This window comes from Cyclopterus lumpus, chromosome 11 (assembly GCF_009769545.1).
Source record: "Cyclopterus lumpus isolate fCycLum1 chromosome 11, fCycLum1.pri, whole genome shotgun sequence".
In the NCBI taxonomy this organism is placed as follows: domain Eukaryota; kingdom Metazoa; phylum Chordata; class Actinopteri; order Perciformes; family Cyclopteridae; genus Cyclopterus; species Cyclopterus lumpus.
Window position 1 is genome coordinate 6,280,245 of NC_046976.1, and position 13,478 is coordinate 6,293,722.

General features: G+C 43.9%; 1 protein-coding gene across 1 annotated transcript in view; it reads right to left on the bottom strand.

Annotated features, from left to right (window-relative positions):
- Positions 1-4,846, bottom strand: part of LOC117738666 (dolichyl-diphosphooligosaccharide--protein glycosyltransferase subunit STT3B) — a 66,092-nt gene extending 61,246 nt beyond the window's left edge. Inside the window, exon 1 of the mRNA XM_034544671.1 lies at positions 4,313-4,846. Coding sequence (XP_034400562.1) covers positions 4,313-4,572 — 260 coding nt within the window. The 5' untranslated portion in view covers positions 4,573-4,846. The remainder of the gene's footprint in view (positions 1-4,312) is intronic.
- Between the last annotated feature and the right edge of the window lie 8,632 nt (positions 4,847-13,478).

The following is a 13,478-nucleotide window of genomic DNA, read 5'->3' on the forward strand; positions in this document are numbered from 1 at the left end:
CATAAGCCGTTGGACAGTCAATCGAGGAGGAGGAGGGTGGGGGGGGGAAATCAATCACAACTTATTCTCCATTTTCCCACACTACAGCTTCAGCTCACATGTTGCTGTACCAGCAGCTGCTTCTTGTACGGCCTAATCTACTTTGAGGTAGGAGTCATGCTTTGTGTGTGTGAAAAAGACAGAAGGGAAGAGAGGGAAAGAAAAGAGAGAACACATAATTGCTGCAACTCCATATCATTGTTCTGGCTGAAGTGGTAAGAACACTTGTGGAGAAGCAGCAGTTAACCACTTTGAGCAGCAACAACTGTATCTTTAAAAAGGGATCAGAAACATTAAAACATCTTTTTCTGAGGTTTTCACTGATATCAAAGTGAGCTTTGAGAAAGCGGCTGTGAAGCGACTGACATTTCAGATGTCAAATCGCACTATTTCTGTTTCGGTTTAAACAAACAAAAGCTGCTGAATATCACTGGATGCTTGCTTTGTGTCCGACATGACAAACTCCCTGCCTCCATTAAAAAAGGTCTGAGCTTCGGTATCACATTCCATCTGCGGTGGTAGAGGAGCCGAGCTGCCAGTTGATCAGGATATACAGATACAGAGACAACAACAGTGGTTGTCACAATTGTCTTTTCTGCTGCACCCAAGTATTGCAGGGTTCCAGCGGAGAGGCAAGGTGAATAAGAGCATAAGGGCGAGCTGGATGAGCGCAAAGAAAGAGCAGAAATGTTCTGATTATTTAAGAGGGCTCTTGGGCTGAATCTTCTATTAACCAGGTAAACCTGCTGTAGCAAGTGTGCACAGATGGCACACAAATGCTACAGGAGCAGATGGCACAAATACTACAATCCCAACGGTTTCCAACCTTGAAACGGAAGATAGCCCTTCAACTTCGAAATTGATAGCCTATTTCTAATCTTGCAAAAAACAAAAAATATAAACGGATTTAGCAGGTAATTTAGCAGTGGAAGCATTTTGGCAATCGAGCGACCTTTTAGCAACGAGCACCAGTGACGATGTCCGCAACAAACATTTAGTTTACTTATTAAAAGCAATGAAAGTTACCAAACTCCTCAATTCTAGTCCCATTGGATAGCAGTTGTGACCAATTCATATCATAGAGACATTTTTTGCCACGTCATTGCATTCATATCTATACATCCAATATGTTGCGGATTAAATTATTTACTAAAGCACAGTGCACAAAAAACCTGTCACGACTAAAGGTCCTGCATTCGGAATATTATTTGGGTAAAAGTGCAAAAATATTAGCATCGAAATATATTTAAAAGCGCCAAAAGTATACTCATTATGCCAAATGCCCCCATATAGTAATAATACGTCATAGTTTATTGATTGGTTGATTTTTGTATTGCATTTAGAATGAATCTGAATCTGCAAAGTAGCCTAACTAGTATTGTCAAATAAATGTAGTAAAGATAAAAGTAAAATGTATGCAAGTATTCAATTAAGTCACAGGGGCATCAATAACAAAGCAAACCTTACTTGGCTAAAAGTGAACTTTACCACAAAAAGCTAACATCCTGCATGACACACTGAGCATCCATCAAAGGCTTGCATAAATCTCCAGTCACGCGAAGCGGTAACAGATCTGATGTCAACCGGTGGAAACAGAGAGTAAGGATAACAGTGTGTGACTTGAGAAAGTATATGTCCGATGTTGCTACACCCAAGAATCCAGCTCATTATTTGCCTAAATGGTACCAGCAGGGTTGAGGAGTTACACCCACCCACATAATAACGTTTAGTTGGCAGTTATTACAATATTCTTAGAAAAACCTCCCCTGACCTGTTGCCCTGAGAAGATGAGCATTACATTGTGGTTGGTTAAAGAAAGTAAAATAAGTCAGGGCACAACCTCAGAAATTCATTGCTTCCATGAATAGAGAAGACAAACAAATTCTCACTTGAATGCCAACTGAAGCCCGTCTGGTCTTAAAAAAAAGAATAGAAATTAACAAATATTAGGAAACCAAAGTGAGCAGGGCCAGATATCAGGCGAGTCATATGGGGGACTTGCCTACAAAATTGTGTTCGCTTAGAATAAGCTTGACATTATGGCGCTTGTAAATCCAATCTTCATTCTTCAAATTGCCAGTTTATTTAACACAATGGTTAGCTGCAGATAATTTGAGGCTCTGTGCAGAGGGGAAAAAGACAACAGCATCCAGATGACAACAGCAGTAATCATGTGTGTCTGGGAGTGACAGGCCACTTTCAATCAGCACCCTGTATGCCTGCAGTTGTAAATTATACGTTTTATTTTCTCACCATCAAAAAAAAAGGGAGAGGACATTTTTATACGGGATGCATCATAATCATAAAAACATGCTTTTTAGAGAGAGACCAAGGCCAATCTCGCTTCTGAGAGTCAACGGTAAATACCAGAATAAATCTTTGCGTAATGTCCCATTTAGTATTCTTGGCATAAAGGGTACTAACAGGGGTCAGGTTTGTGTGTTAATGTATACAACAGCTCGGGAGTTACGGATGCCATACACACTGAAGAGTTGAGTGTTAATGAATGGCTATGGTTCTAACTTCACAACAAGCTGAAAGGCAGGATTACACATGGAGTCAAACGATGACTAGAGGGGGGCATTGCAAGATTCATTAATATCCAACCACATATATGTTTCTGGTGTAAATTTGTTTTGATAAGATGTTTTTACCATATACACAATAATGATTATTTGCAGTCTGCAACGCTGCTTCTAGTTAAGTGAACCACGCTTCTAAATATTGTTGAAAGCATTACTTTGTGGGCTGAAATCACCGTTTGGCACCTGCAACAGAAAGTTCCATCCAAAAACAGTTTTTTGGAGAACAACAGTAGACTACTCATAGCTACAAGGGCTTATGAACTCCTGAATATCAAAAGGGCATCTTTGCTTTCTTTTCCGTGACATGTTGGCAAATAGCGGTGCTGTTTTAACGGTGGAGACTGGGTGACACTTTATAGCCTCACACTGAGGGGGGGAACGATGATATAGCAACTGTGTGACCACCCGGGGCATTAATCGGATATATGAAGGCTGTGAGGGAATAATCCCAGGCCTAATGAGTGTGTGACACTGAGGACTACTCATCAACAGGGCTGAGGTCAGTTTTTCAGCGCACAGTCCAATCTCGAAGGCACCAAGATCCCCCTGAACCGCGCGGACCTCTCTCGCAGCCCCGAGTCTCGGCCATAAAATGCAATCAAGTTATCAGCATAATTGAAGAGGCAAGTGTCACCCTGAACAAGATGGAGCACCTGTCCTTGAAAATTAATAAAATAATGCATCAGTCGTTCTGCCCGCCCGGTTGAGCGCCACGGAGCGGGGAGGACGCATTGCAACCAGGCGGAGGACACTCGTGAGCCCATGTGACACGGTTACGACGCGGACTAATCCCGCATTGTGATGACAGACACGCCAGACCGGATCAGTTGATTTCCGGGTTGTGTTAGGAAAAAAAATAGTGCAAGAAGAAAAAAACGACTGTCAGGGTATGCACAACTCACTCGGCAAGTTGTCTTAGAGAACAAATTCTAGCAGTAAAAAAAAAAACGCCTCAATCATTCATAACCCCCCCCCCCCACACACACACACACACACACACACACACACACACACACACACGCACGCACGCACGCACCTTGCTGCTGAAGCGATGAGCCCCCATATAAGCAGGAACGTCCATTTCAACTTCACCCGCTGAACACAGAATTGAGTTCTCAATGCATACATTTAAAACGCACGCGCTGGGCGCGGACACACCGCGCAATGATGTCTGCACACGGTTCTCCCGCAACCTAAACAAAAGTTGTACCCGCAGCTACAGCTATTGTTACGCTGTTGTAAAGCAACACCAGAGAGAGCGCCGTCAACCCGGACCGGCTAGCTGCGTGTCACCCAGTTCATCGACATGCACGGTCCTTCAAAGCGGACTCCTCAGCGGGGCCACTGGCCTCATATTCAAAGTGTCTGTCTCAACGACTTCAGGAAGAAAAAAAAGAAAAACCTGCCCTTGGTCATTAAGGGGAAAACAATCATCTTGAACGTTAGGAGCTAACGTTAAGAAAAAATCTACGTTAACTAGTTAGTTGTGGCGTCAAAAGGGTGTTCAAAACACTCACTGCTGACTTTCAAAAGAGTAAAATAACACGTTATCGTTATCGAACAAATATTATATATTAAATGACCCATTGGAGTTATTCGGAACAAGCTTCTTTTCTTTCCTTGTCAGCGTACGCAACTGCAACCAGGGAATCCAGCTGACCTGACGCACGTTAGCCAAGTTAGCTTACCATGGATCAAACTCGTGGATGATGCTCTCGAACCGGATCACCGCAAAAAGTCTGGAGCTGAATCCGGCCAGGCAGGCCAGGAACAGAATGCTGAAGGAGAGTAAAGACTGCCATCCCGCCGGCTGTGTCAGTCCACCAGACAGGCCTCCTTTTCCCCCTCCGACACCGGCGGCGCCGGGTCGGCTGTTCCCGTGCACCGAGCCCCCGGCATTGGTGGATGCTTTGTGCTTGCCGTCGCCGGCTGCATGGTGCTCCGCCATTTCTGCGTGCTGTGTCCGTTGGATTTGCTAGTTCTCCCTCTCCTGCCACGCTACCGTGTCTCCCTCCAAGCCGTGCTGTCGTAAACTCCCTTAGTTTAGTGCACGCTTTCCTTCGGTTTTCTTCTGAGTCCCCCCGTGTTTATATATATATATATATATTTATATATATATATTTGAATTCAGCGTCGGTACTCCGCGAGACCGCCGTTACATCCCGAAACGCATACTCATGCGCCACATACCGAGCCTGCAACGGTCAATTCGCCACACGATCGAACGCCGGTGGAAAGGGGCGGAGGGGCCGCGATGGGCGGGGCGTGAGGAAGCTCTCGCGGCCTCTCACAGATCGACAGGTACGAGAGGGTGGGTGTTTACGTCTGTCAGCCAATCAGAGCGCCACATGGCCAAGATAGAAAGATGAGTCCACCAATGGAGACACAATACATTATGGACGCGACTGATTGAAATGAGGATTATCCCCTGTTATGTATGAAGATTGAGTCATTATATTGCCCGCTATAAATACAACCCTTAATACTTGGCTTAAAGTTGGCATTAGTGACTTTTCATAGAGAAAAACAAAGAAAAGATCATGCACACGCAGTCCAAAGATCTGGAAGGGAATTTATTTCCTTGCAGCCAAAACCTATAGGCAGGTGTGTGAAGATAAATGATCACTGTGAGTGCAATATTTCTGTTGCCCTTGGATGTTCTGGACTGGGTGGTGGAGTGGTAATAAAGATTGATGTGTCTCATCATTATTATGTCCCCCAGCTAAGACAAGAACACAGCATTCATCATTCTCTTAAACTCAGGATGTACTTTCACAACTTCCCCCAAAGCCTTGAATGCCTATATATTGGACTAAGACATCTTTTTTTTTTTTTACATTTCAAATAAATGCTTACGTTTTTGATTGATAGTATACATTCATTTTGTGTTTGCACTGTTTCATACAAAAATGAGACAAAGGCAGGAAGTGTTATTGATTTATCTGAGAGGTGATTAGGTCGCAAAAGGAGAAAAACAATAGTCCAACAGCATCTCTCCTGTGTAATATCATAGGTAGAAACAACTTGGTCAGAGTGGACCAAACACCTTGTTCTTATCTCCTCTAACATGTGCTATATGCTTCTTTATGTGATCCCATCCAACTACACCAGCTTCTGTCATCTCAGCCTGAGGTTGCCCTTGGGGCATTGTGCAATGACGGGAGAATGTTTTCATACAAGCAGTATCAGTATCACTGACCTAAAAAATCATAAATTCAAATTATGAATTTATTGTGTTTTTTATTTTGCTCCTGATCTCAATATACCCATCGCTTTGGGTAATAAATTAGGATGTTTTACAGATGTTGCATACTTAAGCAATAACAACTTATCAGAGTGTCTTGCCCTTAACAACATGAAAGTTGTTCATTATTTTTGATACATTTGATTTGATTATTTGCTAGTTTGAGAACTTCCCAAATTGGCCCAATTCCCCATCCTTACTTTGCATTGGCAGTGTTTACAGATACCCCTGTCACACATAGGATCACAATAAAAGAAAAGAAAAATGCAAATGAAATGCAGAAGAATTGGACTGAAGTTTGAGCCGGCTTAGTGTGCATTGAGGCTATCTTCTGAATAGACGAGGAGGAGATGAGAGATGAGAATACAGCGCTGGAGAGAGAGAGGGGGGTGAGGGGGGGGGAGGGGGGAGGGGGGTGGAAGGCTGATAATAAAGGAGATTAAAAGGATGATTATGGGGGTCATCAGAATTGATGGAGTGGCAGAAGCGGATATGCAGGTTATTTTTCTTCTTTTTAACTTTACGAAGAGATCACAGAGACCACGGGCTCGGCGTCGCAGGCGTCCTGCATGCTATAGCTGAAAGGCAGTGCCAAGGAAAATGTGTGTACACCCACACGCAACGAGTATACGCACAGGCAACAGAGAGTGCAAGGATACAATGCACGCCAACACGTGTCATCCCACTCACACGCACACACACACACACACACACACACACACACATACATGCCGATGAATACATCTTTATACAATAACACACACACACACCCACGCTCACACATATGCACACAGTTCCTCGATGATTCATCGAGGCCTGTTGCTTATGCCATGATGAGCGCTCTACCCCTTTGCCTTTTCCCCCCTCTATACCTCCACTTTCTAAACGGGTGACCTTTGAGACAAATAGAAATGCAGGCTGTGAGAATTGCTTCAATCGCATCTGTTGTCAAAAGGCCAAGCCCAGATGAAAGCCAGCCAAAATGAGTGCTGTTGCCAGGCAGGGTTGCTCTGCTCTCCCTCCGTCTCCAGAGGCAGTATTTGTCTTTCTTCTCTGTTTTAGTTAATGTTTTTTTCTTCTGTTCTCCAACATTACAGATTCCCCGAGTTCATGCTCGGCATTCTTAGGTGTCTACACTTCTTCACTTTGCCAAAGGCTAACCGTGCAAGAAGAAAAGAAGGGAAAAAAAGCTTTTAAGATGCATGGCATGAAACACTCTTTGCACCTCTGTCGTCTCCCTCTCCTTTAGTTAGAGGGAGACAAGAGAGAGAAAGGGATGCCACGATTGGTCCAGAAGATTACAATCACTACGGCACTTTTCTTTTGGAGCCTTTTTTGTTTGTTTGTTTGGCCCTCAGCTGACCATTAAGTGAGCGAATCCTGAATCAGCTACAGACGGTGTCATCTAAGTGCAGCGTTCCCGGCTGGCTCCAGTAATTCGTCTACAAAAATGCATAAAACTCCTTCAGTCACTTTTGCAAGCAGCATATGGGACAAAGCAAAGAATCCTCCCGCGATTAGGCTGCCTCTGATGAAAGCAAAGTCACTGTATTCACTCTCTGAAGTCTATAACGCGTGAAGTGGACATGGAAGCGATGTGGTGTTGTGATGTGTTGTTCAGGCTCAGGCTGCAGCGTGGATGATGTGTGAGAAGTGGCCACACCATGTTCCCACATTGCCGGCCATTCTTGCCCCCATAATGGTCGGTGGCAGCAGGGCAAAATTGTAAATAGATCTATGTTTTTATCTGCACCAGCTTTTTTTCCTATTCAGGGGCGTTAGTGGAGGCTGGAGCCTTTCCCAGCATGCAATGGGTGGGAAGGCATGACAACACTACATCGATTGCCAATCTATAACAGGGAAAACACATTCACATTGAGTCTTAAGTTCACCAGCTTTCCCGTCTCACAAACTATGCACGTAAAAGTGTTCTGTTTGTTGTTGTCCTTTAATTCGCACGGCATGGCCACTCTCTAATTACCGTGTGCATCATTTACAGGGCACAGCCTCACAGGGGAGAACCCCATTCTGTGCATTCGATCACGGACCATGGAAGTAACAGGATGTTGGCCGGTTGCTTTAAAGACTCCACAGAGTCCGTCTGTGTGATCCAGTGTAACGGAACAATTAGCCGGAGCCCGGGGACCGCCACTGCACACACACACACACACACACACATGCTCTCCATGAAGCCGCACAGCATCACAAACAATATCAAGGTCAAGTTTCAAGTGCTGTATAAAGAATTCCTTATTTAAGTTGGAAAACAATGTTGTCAGATCTTTATTTCTGTTCACTAATTTGTATCGTTTTTTTTTTGTAGCATACTGGACATGAAAGTGTATACAGGCATAGTGCAGCTGCGTCAGTGTACGTTTTTTTAAATACAAAGAAATTAAAATAAAATAAAATGTGCAAGTCTTAGTGATGAGGTAAAGAGAATGAACTCATCAGCTCAAAAACTTCTAGGATGTGGGGTCTTTGCACAGAGGACACCTGTGTTGCCTCATCAGTGACACGCTGTTTCACACTGAGCATCCCTCGTTTGTCCAACAGTCAATGGGGCACACGGAGGCAGTTAACGGGAACATGACCCACTCAGACCCAGGGCAACACGCCTGGATGATGCTTCACAAGTGCACAACATCTTAATCTCGACTTTGATGGAAGGTGTGCTGGCACGGGGGCGGCCATGGGTCTCACCTTGTGTGATAGAACTGTTAATCCTGATCATGTCATGGGCGGATCAGTGATTATCTACGGCGCTATACTACTTAGCTATTCGTATGCACCAAGCACAGACACACTCAGACTCCTTCTCTAAGGGAAATTGCTTGTTGTGAAATAGATAGAACGTGAAATGGTGTGATAAGTTGTTTTAAAAACAGAGTACGGTGTGATCTATCATCCCGGAGATCAGAGAGCTTTTCCTCAATTTATAAGGCTGCATCTGCCTCAAGAAGCTATTGCATTCATTGCACTCATCTGTCAATTTTCAAAAGCACATACAAAGTTAGTCCTCCTTGTCTGTGTGAGCTGTAGAGACAACGACACTTTCGATACAAAATTTCTTTGCATTTTATTTTCTTCCTTTGATTATAAAAAACGCTTTCATCTTCCAGGAAGGGAACAAAGCAGTGCACGCCATAATCCTGTCAAAGAAAGCTTAAATTATTTGACAATTGAATAAGAAATGAACAACAAAAGTCTCACTGTTGGAGAGAAAGTCAGATCCGTGCGTCCTTATCTAACCCAGAATCATAATTTCAAATAATGGTACAGTCACAGCTTTGTGTTGTTTTGATTGCTAATCGAGCTTTTAATCACGATAACGATGCCGCAAAATTACTCAATGATCGTGCAATGATGGAATTGAAGAGAGGCTCACCTTGTATCTGAGTGCATCGAGCGGGCCCGAAAACACAAACAAGGAAAGAGGAGGACAGTCTGAGAACAGCCCTCATGAACCACGTCAGCACATGCACAAGACTCTGACCTGTCGACACTGACCAATGTGGCCGCAGTGATGCTTCCAACCCGACTGGCATGTTGCATAAAAAGTTCACGAGAAAGTTTCAATTGATTGAGGAAGAGCATGAGAGATGGGGGGAGGGGGTTGGGGCAGGTGCACAGGAAACCTTGTGGAAAATTGAAGTGGGCCTCCCAATTTCCCAGATGCCTCAGCGTGACGAATGACCCTCAGTTCCCTTTCCTCACAAGCCGAACACGGGCCGTCAGCAGGACGAACACGGGAAGACAGCAGCTTTATGTGATATCGCTTCAGCGACGGCCATGAAAACCTTTTTGGCAACATGATGGCAAAAAGGAGCAGGCGCTCGCACACTTTGTTCTGCATTTTTCTTTGAACGTTCACCGCCGCCGGTTTTATAGGTTTCTCAATAGCTATGTGTTCTTGTTTCTGAGAAGCTTTGTGCTGTGTGAAGACCAAATGAACGCTTGTTCGAACACATTACAATTAGGACCATGCTCCGGTGTAATTTCTAACCAAAGAGCACTCTGTGGAGGTGGTTCAATACCGAGTGGCCCCTCGGTCAGGACGATGCATCTCTGTGCTCAGCCCCGTGTCCCATCGATTCTCCTCCTGGTTGCCCTCGGTCGGTCATCTGACAGAACACAATCCACGCTTCTGAAATAACGTTAAACTTAGCAGGACTCTCCCGTGAATAAAGGGGGAGATAGGATGGGCAAAAGAGACACGGGGGAGAGAGAGACTGCCGGCCTTCTGTGAGCTGTTTAGTGCTGCCGATGTCATTGCTAACCGTGCCTGCACCGGACACAGAACACACGTTTAAAAATCTTAAACACACAAATATTTGCCTTTTTCTTTCTTTCAACGCGTACAGTTAAGCCGGGCGAAGCTGAGGTTTGATATGAAACTAGCTGTTTCGCCCTGTGCTAAGCTAAGATACCGTCCCTCTGATTCAAGCTTTTTTTTAAAAGTTAAGGCGTCTCCAGCAGGCTGTAATTACGCCGGACCACCTGTGAGGAGCAAAATGAGAGGTTTTCTAACATGAGTCTGGTGCGAGGGGAACATTGCCGTATTTGTCCAGAGGGGCCGCCAAAATCAACACTAAATGAAAGCTGCTCAAAGTAGCTTTAACGGACAAACGCCAGAGTGGCGTCAATCTTCTCGTGCAGCTCTCGGCGAGAAAGCGAGTGAACAAGACTTTCGGGGGAATAGACTCTTTTCAAGGGCATGCGTTTTCAGTTGTCAAAGCCAAAAAAAGCACAGTTGTAAATACTAAATATTTAATCCTGTTTTCATCCCGTTAAGTGTACCCGTAGGCAATGTCAGAGGTCGGTGGGTGAGCATGCCAATTATGGACCTAAATGGAATGTAGCCGTCAGTAATGCTATTGATTGACATGACGAGTTATCGCACATATATAACACATAATGTCTTGCATTGACCATGGTTGACCTTGAAGTCCAGTGAGGGTTTTCACAAGGCATGTAGCACAAGATGGCTGCAGATTAGCATCGTTGCAGCATGGCTCGCCTGCAGTCTCTCGTGAACGGTAAGTGGAACGGGACCGCAGGCAGTAGATAATTTCCAAATAGACAAATTAATATTGAACACAGCTCAAAAGGATACACCGAGCCAAATTAGTCCCAAATCATCATCATAGATTGCAAGCAACCAGGCGATGATTGATTTAGGGAATTAAGTGGAATGGCATCGCCCTCCTTAAGTGATCAAACCATTCCAGCTTGTTGTTGGAAGGGAAATCGCAATAAAACTGCCAAGCACTGATTTTAATAAATGTAGGCAAACAAGTCTCTGAATGTATCCTCCCAAGATAAAGACAAGACATGTGTGACACCGCTGCGTTTGTCCTTGGTTGTTTATTTGTTGTTGTTTTTTTGTCTTGTATTAAACTCACTAGCTGAGAATACACAGAAAAAGTCACAATGGCAAAATAAAATAAAAATAAAGATGCCTGAGAGGACAGCATGGGTAATGGCTCCTGAATACACCACATGCTGCTCTTATCTTACAGGCGCATCATCCTCGGACAGTTGCGATTGCGGCTCAGGGCCCCAGAGTTCCTCAGAATGGGGCTCCTGCTTTTGCAACCATCTCAGTCAATAGCACAGACTGCACCCCCCAAAGGGCCACCGCGGGATATGTCTAGCGAACATCTAAATCATGATTATTTGGAAAATATATTTATATACACACATATCTGATAATCGGAGCAGCTGTGTCACCCTTGTCACCCCTCTCTCTCATACCGTAGCATCAAATATTGTTTATAGCTCCTCGCCAACTAACGCACTCCTCGGCAACTTTGACTGATGTACGAGGCGTTTCCATGGCAACCGGCATGTGGGGAACGATACGTGACTTTGGCAGGAGAGGATCTCCTTCTGGATTATTAAGGCCACCGAGGGGCTGCGCGAGCGCTTTTTTGTTTCGTGAGCGGCGTGGAGCTGAGGCGTTAATCGGGTTAAGAAATATCATGATGGAGCAGCCGATCATCATATTTCAACAGATGCACGCGGGTGTCTCGCGTGTATACGTTGTGACAGGCGAGCGGCGAATCAAAAGGAGAACCATGTTGGGAAGTTATGCTCGCGAGCAGCGGAGGTTTTAAATGCAATCAGCTCCAAACTGAGACACACGACGACTCCAGTGTTCGGCGACTCGTTAGCGACACTGGTATGACTCTTAGTAATGGAAAGACCTGTCACATCTTGAGCTCAGCCCCTTCATTTTCACAGCACGGTGCTTCCATATATATAAATATATTATTTTACGGTGGAAGGGTAATCATATATATATATATATATATATATATATATATATATATATATATATTACCCTCAAAGCACAAACATCAGCTCGCTCCATCCTGCACAGACGATGTCTTTGTACGCAGCAGGATCCAGTAGAATCATTCCGCCCTCTACCGGCCAAAAGACAAACTGCATGTGTCAGGCACATTCAAGGCAATACTTCTGCTGTGGTGTTGTTGTTGCTGGCAATGAAGGGAATAAGTGTGCACAAGTTTTCATGTTTGCCTTGATTAAAACACACACTGGGATGGCAGCAGAACGGAGTGTTTGTTCCAACCGACTGAGGGTATACAGTAAAACAACAACAACAACAACAACCAAGAACTGAAAAACACAACATACATTGTCAATTATTTGTTCTCCTCATTATGACCTCAATTGCTCGAAGTTAGAGTTAATTAATTTGCAGTGTGTGTGTGTGTGTGTGTGTGTGTGTGTGTAAGTGTGTCATTTAGAGGCATTCGCTTTCTTAAATATGTATCTGCCTTATAATCAAATCACATTATTTGATTGTGAAAAATGCAGAGAAATGTTACTTTTATTACGCTTGACACAACCCGGGGTAAAACATTTATAATGCAAAACTAAATGTATAAATCATTCATCATCAGCATGCAAATCCCCACGGCGGTGTCCAATTTATTTGTTGTGCAACACACATGCCCGTGGCATAGTTTATGTAAATAGATATGCACTGTGAACTGTGGGAAGGGCAATGGAAATCTTCCCTGTGAGGTGGCAAGTCAGCCCACTGGAGTGGATACATCACTTTCCCGTCGTTCCCGAGTGCATTTGAGTCCGTCTAATTCCATTAATAATAATAATAATAATAATAATAATACATTTTATTTATATAGCACTTTTTATAGTACTCAAAGACAACCATCATAAAAGAGCTACACAAAAATAAAAATGAAAACATAAGTAATGCTGCTGCATTACAAGCGCAGCCTTGTTGAATGTTTTTTTTCTTTCAATGAAAGAAAGGCACTTGATCCCACAGCATAATGACACTGAGTTATAGTTTAGCCCAACTCGTTGCTGGCTAACTAGGGCCAGCAGTGAGCTTTTTCAAAAAGAAATATGGTTTGAGCATATTTCTAATAAGTTGCACCCCGTATTTTGGATCCCAGATGTTGACTGAATTTAGCAAACATATCTTGATCTTAACCTCTTGGAACATAAACCCACATTTAACCATTTCTGCCATTTTTTATATTAGACTAACAGACTTACATTTTGCATCGTAATCTTTAAAGTGGGACCATGAAAAGAAACCGATATTTGGC